Source organism: Scyliorhinus torazame, chromosome 9 (genome assembly GCF_047496885.1).
Source record: "Scyliorhinus torazame isolate Kashiwa2021f chromosome 9, sScyTor2.1, whole genome shotgun sequence".
NCBI classification, from domain to species: Eukaryota; Metazoa; Chordata; class Chondrichthyes; order Carcharhiniformes; family Scyliorhinidae; genus Scyliorhinus; species Scyliorhinus torazame.
Window position 1 is genome coordinate 141,979,204 of NC_092715.1, and position 13,219 is coordinate 141,992,422.

At 50.9% G+C, this 13,219-nt stretch overlaps 1 protein-coding gene across 1 annotated transcript in view; it reads left to right on the top strand.

Moving 5' to 3' along the window:
- The window catches only part of tmc1 (transmembrane channel-like 1), a 153,100-nt gene that overhangs the window by 88,914 nt on the left and 50,967 nt on the right, over positions 1 to 13,219 (top strand). The window contains exons 8-9 of the mRNA XM_072517636.1: positions 9,334 to 9,432; positions 9,625 to 9,767. Of these exons, the coding sequence (XP_072373737.1) occupies positions 9,334 to 9,432; positions 9,625 to 9,767 (242 nt within the window). The remainder of the gene's footprint in view (positions 1 to 9,333; positions 9,433 to 9,624; positions 9,768 to 13,219) is intronic.

Consider the following 13,219-nt stretch of genomic DNA (forward strand, 5'->3'; position numbering starts at 1 on the left):
TACTACTACTGGGCGGCGAATGTGGAGAAGGTGCGGAGCTGGGTCAGAGGGGTTGATTCTCAGTGGGTCAGAATGGAGGAGAATTTGTGCAGGGGGTCGGGGCTGAAGGCACTAGCAACAGCGCCACTCCCGATAGCTCCAGGGAAATACTCAGGGTGTCCGGTAATAGAACATAGAACATAGAACAATACAGCGCAGTACAGGCCCTTCGGCCCACGATGTTGCACCGAAACAAAAGCCATCTAACCTACACTATACCATTATCATCCATATGTTTATCCAATAAACTTTTAAATGCCCTTAATGTTGGCGAGTTCACTACTGTAGCAGGTAGGGCATTCCACGGCCTCACTACTCTTTGCGTAAAGAACCTACCCCTGACCTCTGTCCTATATCTATTACCCCTCAGTTTAAGGCTATGTCCCCTCGTGCTAGCCATTTCCATCCGCGGGAGAAGGCTCTCACTGTCCACCCTATCTAACCCTCTGATCATTTTGTATGCCTCTATTAAGTCTCCTCTTAACCTTCTTCTCTCTAACGAAAACAACCTCAAGTCCATCAGCCTTTCCTCATAAGATTTTCCCTCCATACCAGGCAACATCCTGGTAAATCTCCTCTGCACCCGTTCCAAAGCCTCCACGTCCTTCCTATAATGCGGTGACCAGAACTGTACGCAATACTCCAAATGCGGCCGTACCAGAGTTCTGTACAGCTGCAACATGACCTCCTGACTCCGGAACTCAATCCCTCTACCAATAAAGGCCAACACTCCATAGGCCTTCTTCACCACCCTATCAACCTGGGTGGCAACTTTCAGGGATCTATGTACATGGACACCTAGATCCCTCTGCTCATCCACACTTTCAAGAACTTTTCCATTAGCCACATATTCCACATTCCTGTTTTTCCTTCCAAAGTGAATCACCTCACACTTCTCTACATTAAACTCCATTTGCCACCTCTCAGCCCAGCACTGCAGCTTATCTATATCCCTCTGTAACCTGCTACTTCCTTCCTCACTATCGACAACACCACCGACTTTAGTATCGTCTGCAAATTTACTCACCCACCCTTCTGCGCCTTCCTCTAGGTCATTGATAAAAATGACAAACAGCAACGGCCCCAGAACAGATCCTCGTGGTACTCCACTTGTGACAGAACTCCATTCTGAACATTTCCCATCAACCACCACCCTCTGTCTTCTTTCAGCTAGCCAATTTCTGATCCACATCTCTAAATCACCCTCAATCCCCAGCCTCCGTATTTTCTGCAATAGCCTACCGTGGGGAACCTTATCAAACGCTTTGCTGAAATCCATATACACCACATCAACTGCTCTACCCTCGTCTACCTGTTCAGTCACCTTCTCAAAGAACTCGATAAGGTTTGTGAGGCATGACCTACCCTTCACAAAGCCATGCTGACTATCCCTGATCATATTATTCCTATCTAGATGATTATAAATCTTGTCTCTTATAATGCCCTCCAAGACTTTACCCACTACAGACGTGAGGCTCACCGGTCTATAGTTGCCGGGGTTGTCTCTGCTCCCCTTTTTGAACAAAGGGACCACATTTGCTATCCTCCAGTCCTCTGGCACTATTCCTGTATCCAATGATGACATAAAAATCAAAGCCAATGGTCCAGCAATCTCTTCCCTGGCCTCCCAGAGAATCCTAGGATAAATCCCATCAGGCCCCGGGGACTTATCTATTTTCAGCCTGTCCAGAATTGCCAACACCTCTTCCCTACTTACCTCAATGCCATCTAATCTATTTACCTGGAGCTCAGCATTCTCCTCCACAACATTATCTTTTTCCTGAGTGAATACTGACGAAAAATATTCATTTAGTATCTCGCCTATCTCTTCAGACTCTACACACAACTTCCCATCCCTGTCCTTGACTGGTCCTACTCTGTCCCTAGTCATTCGCTTATTCCTGACATACCTATAGAAAGCTTTTGGGTTTTCCTTGATCCTTCCTGCCAAATACTTCTCATGTCCCCTCCTTGCTCGTCTTAGCTCTCTCTTTAGATCCTTCCTCGCTACCTTGTAACTATCCATCGCCCCAACTGAAACTTCACACCTCATCTTCACATAGGCCTCCTTCTTCCTCTTAACAAGAGATTCCACTTCTTTGGTAAACCACGGTTCCCTCGCTCGGCACCTTCCTCCCTGCCTGACCGGTACATACTTATCAAGAACACGCAATAGCTGATCCTTGAACAAGCTCCACTTATCCAGTGTGTCCAAAACTTGCAGCCTACTTCTCCACCTTATCCCCCCCAAGTCACGTCTAATGGCATCATAATTTCCCTTCCCCCAGCTATAACTCTTGCCCTGCGGTGTATACTTATCCCTTTCCATCCTTAACGTAAACGTCACCGAATTGTGGTCACTGTCCCCAAAGTGCTCACCTACCTCCAAATCCAACACCTGGCCTGGTTCATTACCCAAAACCAAATCCAATGTGGCCTCACCTCTTGTTGGCCTGTCAACAAACTGTGTCAGGAAACCCTCCTGCACACACTGAACAAAAAACGACCCATCTAATGTACTCGAACTATATCTTTTCCAGTCAATATTTGGAAAGTTAAAGTCTCCCATAATAACTACCCTGTTACTTTCGCTCATATCCAGGATCATCTTCGCCATCCTTTCCTCTACATCCCTAGAACTATTTGGAGGCCTATAGAAAACTCCCAACAGGGTGACCTCTCCTTTCCTGTTTCTAACCTCAGCCCATACTACCTCGGAAGATGAGTCCCCATCTAGCATCCTCTCCGCCACCGTAATACTGCTCTTGACTAGCAGCGCCACACCTCCCCCTCTTTTGCCTCCTTCCCTGAGCTTACTAAAACACCTAAACCCCGGAACCTGCAACATCCATTCCTGTCCCTGCTCTATCCACGTCTCCGAAATGGCCACAACATCGAAGTCCCAGGTACCAACCCATGCTGCCAGTTCCCCTACCTTATTTCGTATACTCCTGGCATTGAAGTAGACACACTTCAAACCACCTACCTGAACACTGGCCCCCTCCTCCGACGTCAAATCTGAGCTCCTGACCTCTATACTCTCATTCTCCCTTACCCTAAAACTACAATCCAGGTTCCCATGCCCCTGCTGCATTAGTTTAAACCCCCCCAAAGAGCACTAACAAATCTCCCCCCCAGGATATTTGTGCCCCGCAGGTTCAGATGTAGACCATCCTGTCTGTAGAGGTCCCACCTTCCCCAGAAAGCGCCCCAGTTATCCAGAAATCTGAATCCCTCCCGCCTGCACCATCCCTGTAGCCACGTGTTTAATTGCTCTCTCTCCCTATTCCTCATCTCACTATCACGTGGCACGGGCAACAACCCAGAGATAACAACTCTGTTTGTTCTAGTTCTGAGCTTCCATCCTAGCTCCCTGAAAGCCTGCCTGACATCCTTATCCCCTTTCCTACCTATGTCGTTAGTGCCAATGTGGACCACGACTTGGGGCTGCTCCCCCTCCCCCTTAAGGACCCGGAAAACACGATCCGAGACATCACGTACCCTTGCACCTGGGAGGCAACATACCAAACGTGAGTCTCTCACGCTCCCACAAAATCTCCTATCTGTGCCCCTGACTATAGAGTCCCCAATTACTAATGCTCTGCTCCTCTCCCCCCTTCCCTTCTGAGCAACAGGGACAGACTCTGTGCCAGAGGTCTGTACCCCATGGCTTACCCCTGGTAAGTCGTCCCCCCCACAAGTATCCAAAGCGGTATACTTGTTTCTCAGGGGAACGACCGCAGGGGATCCCTGCACTGACTGTTTTTTCCCCGTCCCTCTTACAGTTACCCATCTATCTCCAATCTTTGGTGTAACTAATTCCCTGAAGCTGCTATCTATGACCCCCTCTGCCTCCCGAATGATCCGAAGTTCTTCCAACTCCAGCTCCAGTTCCCTAACTCGGTCTTGGAGGAGCTGGAGATGGCAGCACTTCCTGCAGGTAAAATCAGCAGGGACACTAACGGCATCCCTCACCTCAAACATCCTGCAGGAGGAACATTGCACTCCCTTCCCTGCCATTCCTCTAACTTTCTACCAAGATCTGGCTAACAACTAAATTTAAAAAAAATTTTATATATAAAAAAAAAATAAAGAATAAAAATTATTAATAACAATAATAAAATATGGTACTTACCTCACACCAAAGGGTGTAATAATAGCTTCATTGAAATTCTGGAGGCAGTTTCGCCAACACTTCGGGTTGGGGGTAGGGTCAAGGGAAATGCCGACTCGGGGAAACCACAGATTTGAGCCAGGGAGGTGGGATGGAAGTTTTCGGAAATGGGAAGAGACGAGAATTAAGACACTAAAAGATTTGTTTCTTCGGGGTCGGTTTGCAGGATTGAGGGAGCTGGAAGTGAAGTATGGGCTGGAGCGGGGAGAAGTGTTTAGGTACATGCAGATTCGGGATTTTGCCAGAAAGGAGATACAGAGCTTCCCAGAGGAACCGGCCTTCACATTGCTGGAGGAGGTGCTGACGACAAGGGGACTGGAGAAGGGGGCAGTGTCAGCAGTGTACGGAGCTATTTTGGAAGAGGATAAGGCACCACTGGAAGGGATCAAAGCAAAGTGGGAGGAAGAGCTGGGAGAGGTTATAGAGGAGGGGGTCTGGTGTGAGGTGCTCCGGAGAGTGAATGCTTCCACCTCATGTGCGAGGTTGGGGCTGATACAGCTGAAGGTGGTATATAGAGCGCACCTCACGAGGGCGAGGATGAGCCGATTTTTTGAAGGAGTAGAGGATGTGTGTGAGCGTTGCGGGGGAGGGGGGGGGGGGCGCTAATCACGTTCATATGTTTTGGTCCTGTCCAAAGGTAGGGGAGTACTGGAAGGAGGTGTTTAGGGTAGTTTCCAAGGTGGTGCGTGTGAAACTGGACCCCGGTCCCCGGGAGACCATATTCGGGGTGTCGGACCAGCCAGGGTTGGAAACGGGAGCGGAGGCAGATATTATAGCCTTCGCCTCGTTGATCGCCCGAAGGCGGATCCTGCTGGGATGGCCCAGTGCCCTGGCGTGGCGTGGGGACCTGTTGGAATACTTGACCCTTGAGAAGGTTAAGTTCGAACTGAGGGGAAGCTTGGAGGGGTTCTACAAGTCATGGGCACTATTTATTATGCACTTTCAAGAACTGGATAACATCGAACATTAGTTTGGGGGGGGGGGTGGGTGGGAAGGTTGGGGGGGAGGGGGGCTGTGTATATTAAGGGTGACTATGGGTAATCCCTGACTCCTTTTTGTCATTTGTTTATGTAAACATGCGGGCTGATGTTTGGGGGTTGGTGGGAGGATGGGATCGTTGTTATTGTTATGGGGATTGACATATCTTGCTGATTATTGTTTATTGTTGATGGGTGTAAATGCGGGAGAAAATGTGAAAAAGGAGGAGAATAAAAATATTTTTTTTACAAAAAAAGGACTTGGGGATGAAAATGGGGCGGCACTGAAAGACGAAGAGGAACCTGGGGAGAACCGTAATTTTCACAGTCTGCACCCATCCCGCTAGGGAAAGCGGGAGCATATCCCACCTTTTAAACGCTCCCTCCATCTGCTCCACTAGCTGGGTTAAGTTGAGCCTGTGCAGGGCATCCCAGTTCTTGGCCACTTGTAACCCCAAGTACCAAAAGTTCCTCTCCACTATCCTGAGCGGGAGCTCCCTCAGTCTCTCCTCCTGGCCCCTAGTGTGGACCACGAACAGCTCACTCTTCCCCACGTTCAATTTATACCCCGAGAAGCTGCCAAAGCCCCTCAGGATCCGGATGACCTCCCCCGTCCCCTCTAGCGGGTCCAAAATGTACAACAACTGGTCATCCGCGTAGAGGGAGACCGGGGTTCCCCACCCCCCCACGCACCAGCCCCCTCCAATCCCCTGAAGTCCTGAGCGCAATGGCCGATGGCTCAATTGCCAGGGCAAACAGCAACGGGACAGGGAACACCCTTGCCTCGTCCCCCGGTGGAGCCTGAAATACTCCGACCTTAGCCGGTTCGTGGACACACTCGCGACAGGGGCCTGATACAGCAGCTTGACCCACCCTATAAATCCCTCATCGAATCCAAGCCTGCATAACGCCTCCCACAAATACTCCCACTCCACCCTGTCAAAGGCCTTCTCCGCGTCCATTGCAGCCACCACCTCCACCTCCCCCCCCTCCGAGGGCATCATGATAATATTCAGGAGCCTCCTCACATTCGTGTTCAGCTGCCTGCCCGTAACGAAACGTGTCTGGTCTTCCCCAATCACTCCCGGGGCACAGTCCTCTATTGTGTTGGCCAACAGTTTGGCGTCTACATTCAGGAGCGATATTGGCCTGTAGGACCCACACTGAAGCGGATCCTTCTCCTTCTTCAAGATAAGCGAAATCAATGCCTGCGACATCGTCGGAGGGAGGGTCCCTCTCTCCTTTGCCTCATTGAAGGTTCTTAGCAGGAGCGGGCTCAGTAGCTCCGAGAACTTCTTATAAAATTCTACAGGGAAGCCGCCCGGACCCGGGGCCTTGCCCGACTGCATGCTTGCCAGCCCCCTGACTACCTCCTCCAACTCAATTGGGGCCCCCAATCCCTCCACCCGCTCCACTGCCACCCTTGGGAACCTCAACCGGTCCATAAACTGCCTCATCCCTTCCCCCTCCCCAGGGGGTTCTGACTCATATAACTTCACGTAGAACTCCCTGAAGACTTCATTGACCCTCTCTGGGCTCAGCACCATGTTGCCCTCCTTATCCCGCACTCCCCCAATCTCTCTAGCCGCCTCCCTCTTGCGCTGCTGATGCGCCAGCATCCTACCCGCCTTCTCCCCGTACTCGTAGACTGCCCCTTTCATTTTCCTGAACTGCGCCTCCGCCTTCCCCATGGTCTGCAAGTCGAACTCCGCCTGACGTTTCCGGCGTTCGTTCAGCAGCCCCCCCTCTGGGGTCTCCGCGTATCTCCTGTCTACCTGGAGTATCTCTCCCACCAGCCTCTCCTTCTCCGCCCTCTCCTTCTTCTCTCTGTGGGACCTAATGGAGATGAACTCTCCCGTAACGACCGCCTTCAAAGCCTCCCACACCACTGCCACCGTTACCTCCCCGTGTCATTCGCTCCCACATAGTTCTCAATGCTCCTCCCCATCCGCCACACACCTCTTCATCCGCCAGCAGCCCCACATCCAGAGAGGGCGCTGACCCCGCTCCGCCCCCAGCCGCAGGTCCACCCAGTGCGGGGCGTGGTCCGAGACCGCAATGGCCGAGTATTCAACCCCCTCCACCCTCGGGATCAGCGCCCTACTCAACACAAAGAAGTCTATCCGCGAATAAACTTTATGGACGTGGGAGAAAAAGGAGAACTCCTTCGCCCTTGGCCGCGCAAACCTCGACGGGTCCACACCCCCCAGCTGGCCCATGAACCCCCACAAGGCCCTGGCCGCCGCCGGCCTCTTTCCCGACCTGAACTTGGAACGGTCCAAAATCGGGTCCAAGACTGTATTAAAGTCCCCTCCCATAATCAGGTTACTTGACTCCAAGTCCGGGATCCTACCCAACACCCGCCTCATGAAGTCCGCATCATCCCAGTTTGGGGCATACACATTCACTAGCACCACCCAGGCCCCCTGCAGCTTGCCACTCACCATTATGTACCTGCCCCCCTTGTCCGCCACGATACTCCCCGCCTCAAATGCCACTCGTTTACTAACCAAAATTGCCACCCCTCTGGTCTTTGAGTCTCACCCCGAGTGAAACACCTGTCCCACCCATCCTTTCCTTAGCCTCGTCTGGTCCGCGAGCTTTAAGTGCGTCTCTTGCAACATGGCCACGTCCGCCTTCAACCCCTTTAAATGCGAGAACACGCAGGACCTCTTGACCGGCCTATTCAGGTCCCTCACGTTCCACGTAATCAGCCTGGTCGGGGGGGGGTTGGCCACCCCCCATCCTGCCGACTAACCATCTCCCTTTTTCGGCCAACCACGTGCCCCCGCCTCCCGATTCCAGCCCTCCCCTCGGCGGCCCTCCAGCCCGACTCTCTATCCATTCCCCTCACCTGGCTCCCCTTCAATCAGCACAGCAGTACCCCTTCCCCCCCCAACCCTTCTCCCCCCGCCCATCAGCGTTCCCAACATCGTGGTCACATACGTGTTCGCGTCCGCCCCCTCCGCTCCTTCAGGAAGGCCCAGAATCCGCAGATTATGGCTCCGAGACCTGTACTCAAGGTCATCTAGCCTCTCTTGCCATCTCTTATGTAGCACCTTGTGTGCCTCCACCTTCACCGCCAGGCCGCCCTCATTCTCCGCCACCTTCCTCCTCACCTCCTTGATCTCCTTCTCCTGCGCCTTCTGGGCCACCACAATCTTCTCCATGCAGGCCAACATCTCCGTTTTAATCTCCATAAAGCAGCTTTTTAAGAATTCTTGTTATTCTTTGGCCCACTGGGCCCACACCTCCCGATCTTCTCCGGCCGCCATTTTGTCTTCCCGGACCTTCTCTACTTTCTTCCCCGCATTTGCGCGTCTGCCGGTTCCACTCCTCGTTCTCTCCACGCAGCACCGGGGGGAACCTCTCCCGTGCCCGTTACCACACCGGTCTCAGCCTCCAAATGCCGCCGCCGCCCCGTTCAGCGGCCCGAAATACCGACCTCGGCGGGAGCTGCCGTGAACGCGCGACCTAGCAGGTCATGGCCACCGCCGGAAGAAACATAACTGAGCATTACTAATCATAGTGAAGTTTTGATTTTTATCCTTAAATGACAGGCATTCCCATGATAATGTCATTTGCCAGTTGTTGAGGTTGAAAATAAATTGGCCGTGATTTAACTGGAAAAAAAATCTATGTCCAGTTTTGGGCACGTTTAGCGGGATGTTCGTCGGCGACTGCAGTGCCTTTTTGATCAGGGAGTTTCTTTCTGCCGGGCTGGACTGATAGTCATTTTCAGAAGGTGCGCCCAGCAGAAAAGGCTCGTTGCAGATTGGGGTGCCATTGGTCCATGTTTGTGGAAACTAGTACTAAACGACACAATAGCGAGGTCTCGCAGAAGTGACCATTAGGTCCTGGGCACTTGGAGAGTCTTCAAAGGCGCATTTAAATATGCTGATCTGGATCATGCCCACTGAGAGAGAGATCCAGATGGCAATGTCTTGTGAGACTCTGTTACATCTCGCGAGGCTTTCTGAATGTTACAAATCTCGCAAGAGGCATCCCACAATATACAACGGCCTCATCCCGACACCAAGTCGGGTGGGGCAAGGCCGTTAAATCGTGCCCATTATTAATGATGATATGAACTTGGCATTTCTCCAAAGAATATTTTAAATATTTTCATTTGGTTGACTTTAGGCTTTGATGGGAAAGCCGTATGGTAGCATGCCGAGAAAAACTGTTCCGAAGAATGAGCAGGGCTCAGCCATGAACTTTGCCACATTGTGGGATTTTGGGGTAAGTTAAATTTTTGTTTGAAAAATCTCTGCAAAGGAAACATATGTAACTATTTATACTGGAATAAAAGATTATTACTTTTGTAAATTCTACTTTGGTGCAAAATAAATGTCGATTTTTTGAGCAAATTATTTGCTGACAATTTTTGTGAAGAATAACTCTAATAAAAAAAATCTTTGTTAACTTTGCCAGGGATATGCACAATATTCTGTCCTTTTCTATGGTTTCTATAATAACCAAAGAACAATTGGATGGCTGAAGTTCAGGCTGCCGTTGGGCTACTTCCTGGTGGGCATTGGTACAATAGGATACAGCTTCATGGTGGTGATTCGAGCGTAAGTTCTATTTTCCCAGTGGACATTAATTTACTTTTTCCTTGACGAAAAGACCCAAACCAATTAGTAAAATTTGATGCACACCAAGTCAAAACCTTTCAGCCTCAATCTTTTGGATTGATTTCATTGTTTATCTTAATTAAGTACAATTATTTAATTATAAAAAGATGTACCCATAGAAACTCTGGCAGATTCTATTGATGAATCTTTGTAATCATGTGAACACAGTTGACATTGCTGGTAGCAGCGAGACCACCTGACCAACTGTGATAGCATGGCAGCTGCGCAATAAAGAGGGTTGATGCATGGGGCCTGGCTCATTATGCAGTGGCGGCAGGAAGGAAGTTTCTGAACCCACCATCATTGATGGTGTCAGAGGTCTGGGTGCCATTTTTAAGCAGCAACCAAACATGGCTGCAGTGATCAGAAGGCAGTAGCTTCTGTGTTGCAGAGGCAGAAGGAATCTTACTCTCGAACAGGCCTCCAGAATCAACCTTTTATTTTCAGCTGAACCCCAAGCTCGTCAGACAGACTTCCAGCTGCATCATTGTTTGGCCTGATCTGTGGTTGGCATCGAGAACGGTGTTCAGCTGCCTCAAGGCGCAAAGCAGATAACAGGAGCCCCATGGTTCAATAATGCATACATGTGGGCTCTCCTCCAAGCTGCCCAGGAATGGGAGGTCTTTTTTCCCCCAACCGAAGGCATCAGAAGAGCCTCCCGCCTAAACAAAGGAGTCCAGATGGAGGTTGCAGCAGAGGTCAGCAGCTGTGGGGTGCACAGGTGCACCCAGATCCAATGCAGAAAGTGGATCAATGACCTGTTCCGCGCTGCCAGGACGTGTATGGCAGAATCGTTGGAACAATGTTGCTCTCATGAGTGCAAAAGTAATTGTGTCAGCAGGGGAGGGAGCGGGCAGGTGGGCAAAAGAAATATAAGCCCAAATGGCCAATGCATCATGAGGCTTGGGTGGTTGTGGGCAAGAAGTTGCAGGCTCATGCATCTGTCGTTGTATCAGTACTGAGAAAGGAACAGTGGGTGGAATAATCAGGAGGCCCCATTCTCTGTCGAAGGAATCCAATGATTAGTTGTTCAAAGAGCAGAAACTCATTATCCTTTTCTGAGTCAATAGTTTGCTGTGCGATGTTGTGCAAGGGTGGCACAGTGGCACAGTGTTTAGCACTGCTGCCTCACAGTTGCAGAGTCCAGGGTTCAACTCCTGCCTTGGGTGACTGGATATGGTTTGCACATTGTCCTTGTGCCTGCGTGGGTTTCCTCTGGGTGCTCCAGCTAAATTGCCCCTTATTTTCCAAAAGGTTCGGTGGGGTTATGGGGATAGGGTGGATGGGTGGAATTAAGTAGGATGCTCTTTCCAAGGGCCGATGCAGACCAAAGGGACGAATGGCCTCCTGCTGCACTGTAAATTCTATGATTCTATGAATACACAACAGCTGACATTTATCTGGAAGACCCTCTGATGCGCATGTTGCTGAGCTCAGCTGGGTTGGACCAGGCAGTGCAAACCAATGGCCTGCTCAAACGTGGCCTCTGTTGTTGCAGTGCATTCATACTGCTCCTTGGCTGGAGTTTGAGGGTGCCTCAACATATCATCAGCCAGGTCTTGAGTGGATAACCCCTGTCGTCCAGAATCCATCCATGCAGCAGCTGCAGCACTTGGGTGTAGCTTAGAATGTAAGCATCATGAGTGCTCCCTGGGAATTGATCGCAAATCTGGAGTATACATCTACAGTGGTCGCACACAATAAAATGCTCATGAAGCGGAACCTCTTTCTGTTGATGAATGCCACAGGCTAGTCCCATGGAGCTGAGATTTCCACATGTATGCAATCGATAATCCCTGCACTTTTGGGAAGGCTACAGTGGCCCCAAAGCCCACAGAAATGTAGGCCTCCTTTCAGAGTCCTTCCTGTATCACAGAAACACTCTGACCCTTTTAAACAGGGCATCAGCCACTTCTTTTGCACAGCAGTGAGCTGCTGCCTGGGAAATGCTGTACATGTCCTAGGTGGAGCATTGGAAGGAGTTGCTGGTGTAGACGTTTAATGCACCATCACATTCAAAGCCACAGCATTTGATTCTCTTCCAGTTCCAGGGGTCATAGATCATCCTACAGCAAAGCACACAGGTCAGTGAAAGCCTCCAAAGATATCGGTAGTCGTCACTGGCATTGTCTCTCAGATGTTCAAAGATGGTTCAGGTGAGACCTGTATACTAGAATCACAGAACCATAGAATTTCTGCAGTGCAGCAGGAGGCCATTTTGCCCATTGAGTCTGCTTCGACCCGAGGCCCACTCCCCCACCCTATCCCTACAACCTCATCGAACTTACACATCCTTGGACACTAAGGGGCAATTTAAAATGGCTAATCCACCGAACCTGCACATCTTTGGACTGTGGGAGAAAACCGGAGCACCCAGAGGAAACCCAATGAGTGGTATTTATGTGCTAAGCCATTAGAATTACCTTCGTGCTGTGTGGCCTCAGTATGGCTGTCCCAATTCCTCACATCATCGGGATAATTTGGACCTTTAATCTCAACATCATAGAACTGACATGGCACTTCCCGTGTTATTCAACAGATCCCTCTGCGTCATTCCCATTCCCTCAGCCAGCATTTAATTCCACCTTATGTGTGAGTGGTATAATTGGTTTATTGGGACAAGTATAATATCGAGCGGCATTGTATAAAAGACTTTTGGCAGGAAATGAGGTGCAATTGCCACCGGGTGAATCGGCGTAATCCAGATCGCAATCCACCCACACTTAGAAATTCCTTTGGAGTCAGGAGTGATTTGCGCCATGGGACCAGAAGACACTGGCAATACCGGATCCTCAGACACCGGGACACTATTTTTAAAGGGCACCCTGACCTCAGAATAACCCTACAGCAGCCCCCCCTTTCTCACTGGCACAGCCACCCCCCAATTGCTGGCAAAGACACACCCAATCGCTTCCATTAAGCACCCCTTCCCCAAGTAAGCGGCAACTTGCTATGTGTTTGCCAGAGGCCCCCTTTCAAGCCACATTCCTTGGCAGTGCACACCTGGCACTGCCTCCTTGCACCCTGGAATTGGCACTGTCAGGGTGACGGAGGGCAGTGCCAGGACACTATCCAGCCATGTACCTGACCACCTGGGGGCTACAACGGCCTCTGAACACCCCGGCATAGACACCAGGGACGGGATTCTCCGACCCCCCACCGTGTCTGACAACCCCCGGGGGGGCGGCGTGAATCCCGCCCTGCCACTCCGACGCCGGCTGCCGTATTCTCCGGGGCTGGTTTTCCGGTGGGGGCGGTGATCAAGCCACGCCGGTTGGGGCCATTGGCAGCAGCCCCCCGGCAATTCTCTGGGCCCCGATGGGCTGAGTGGCTGTCCATTTTGGGCATTCCCACCAGCGTGAAATGGACATGGTCCCACACGGCGGGACTTG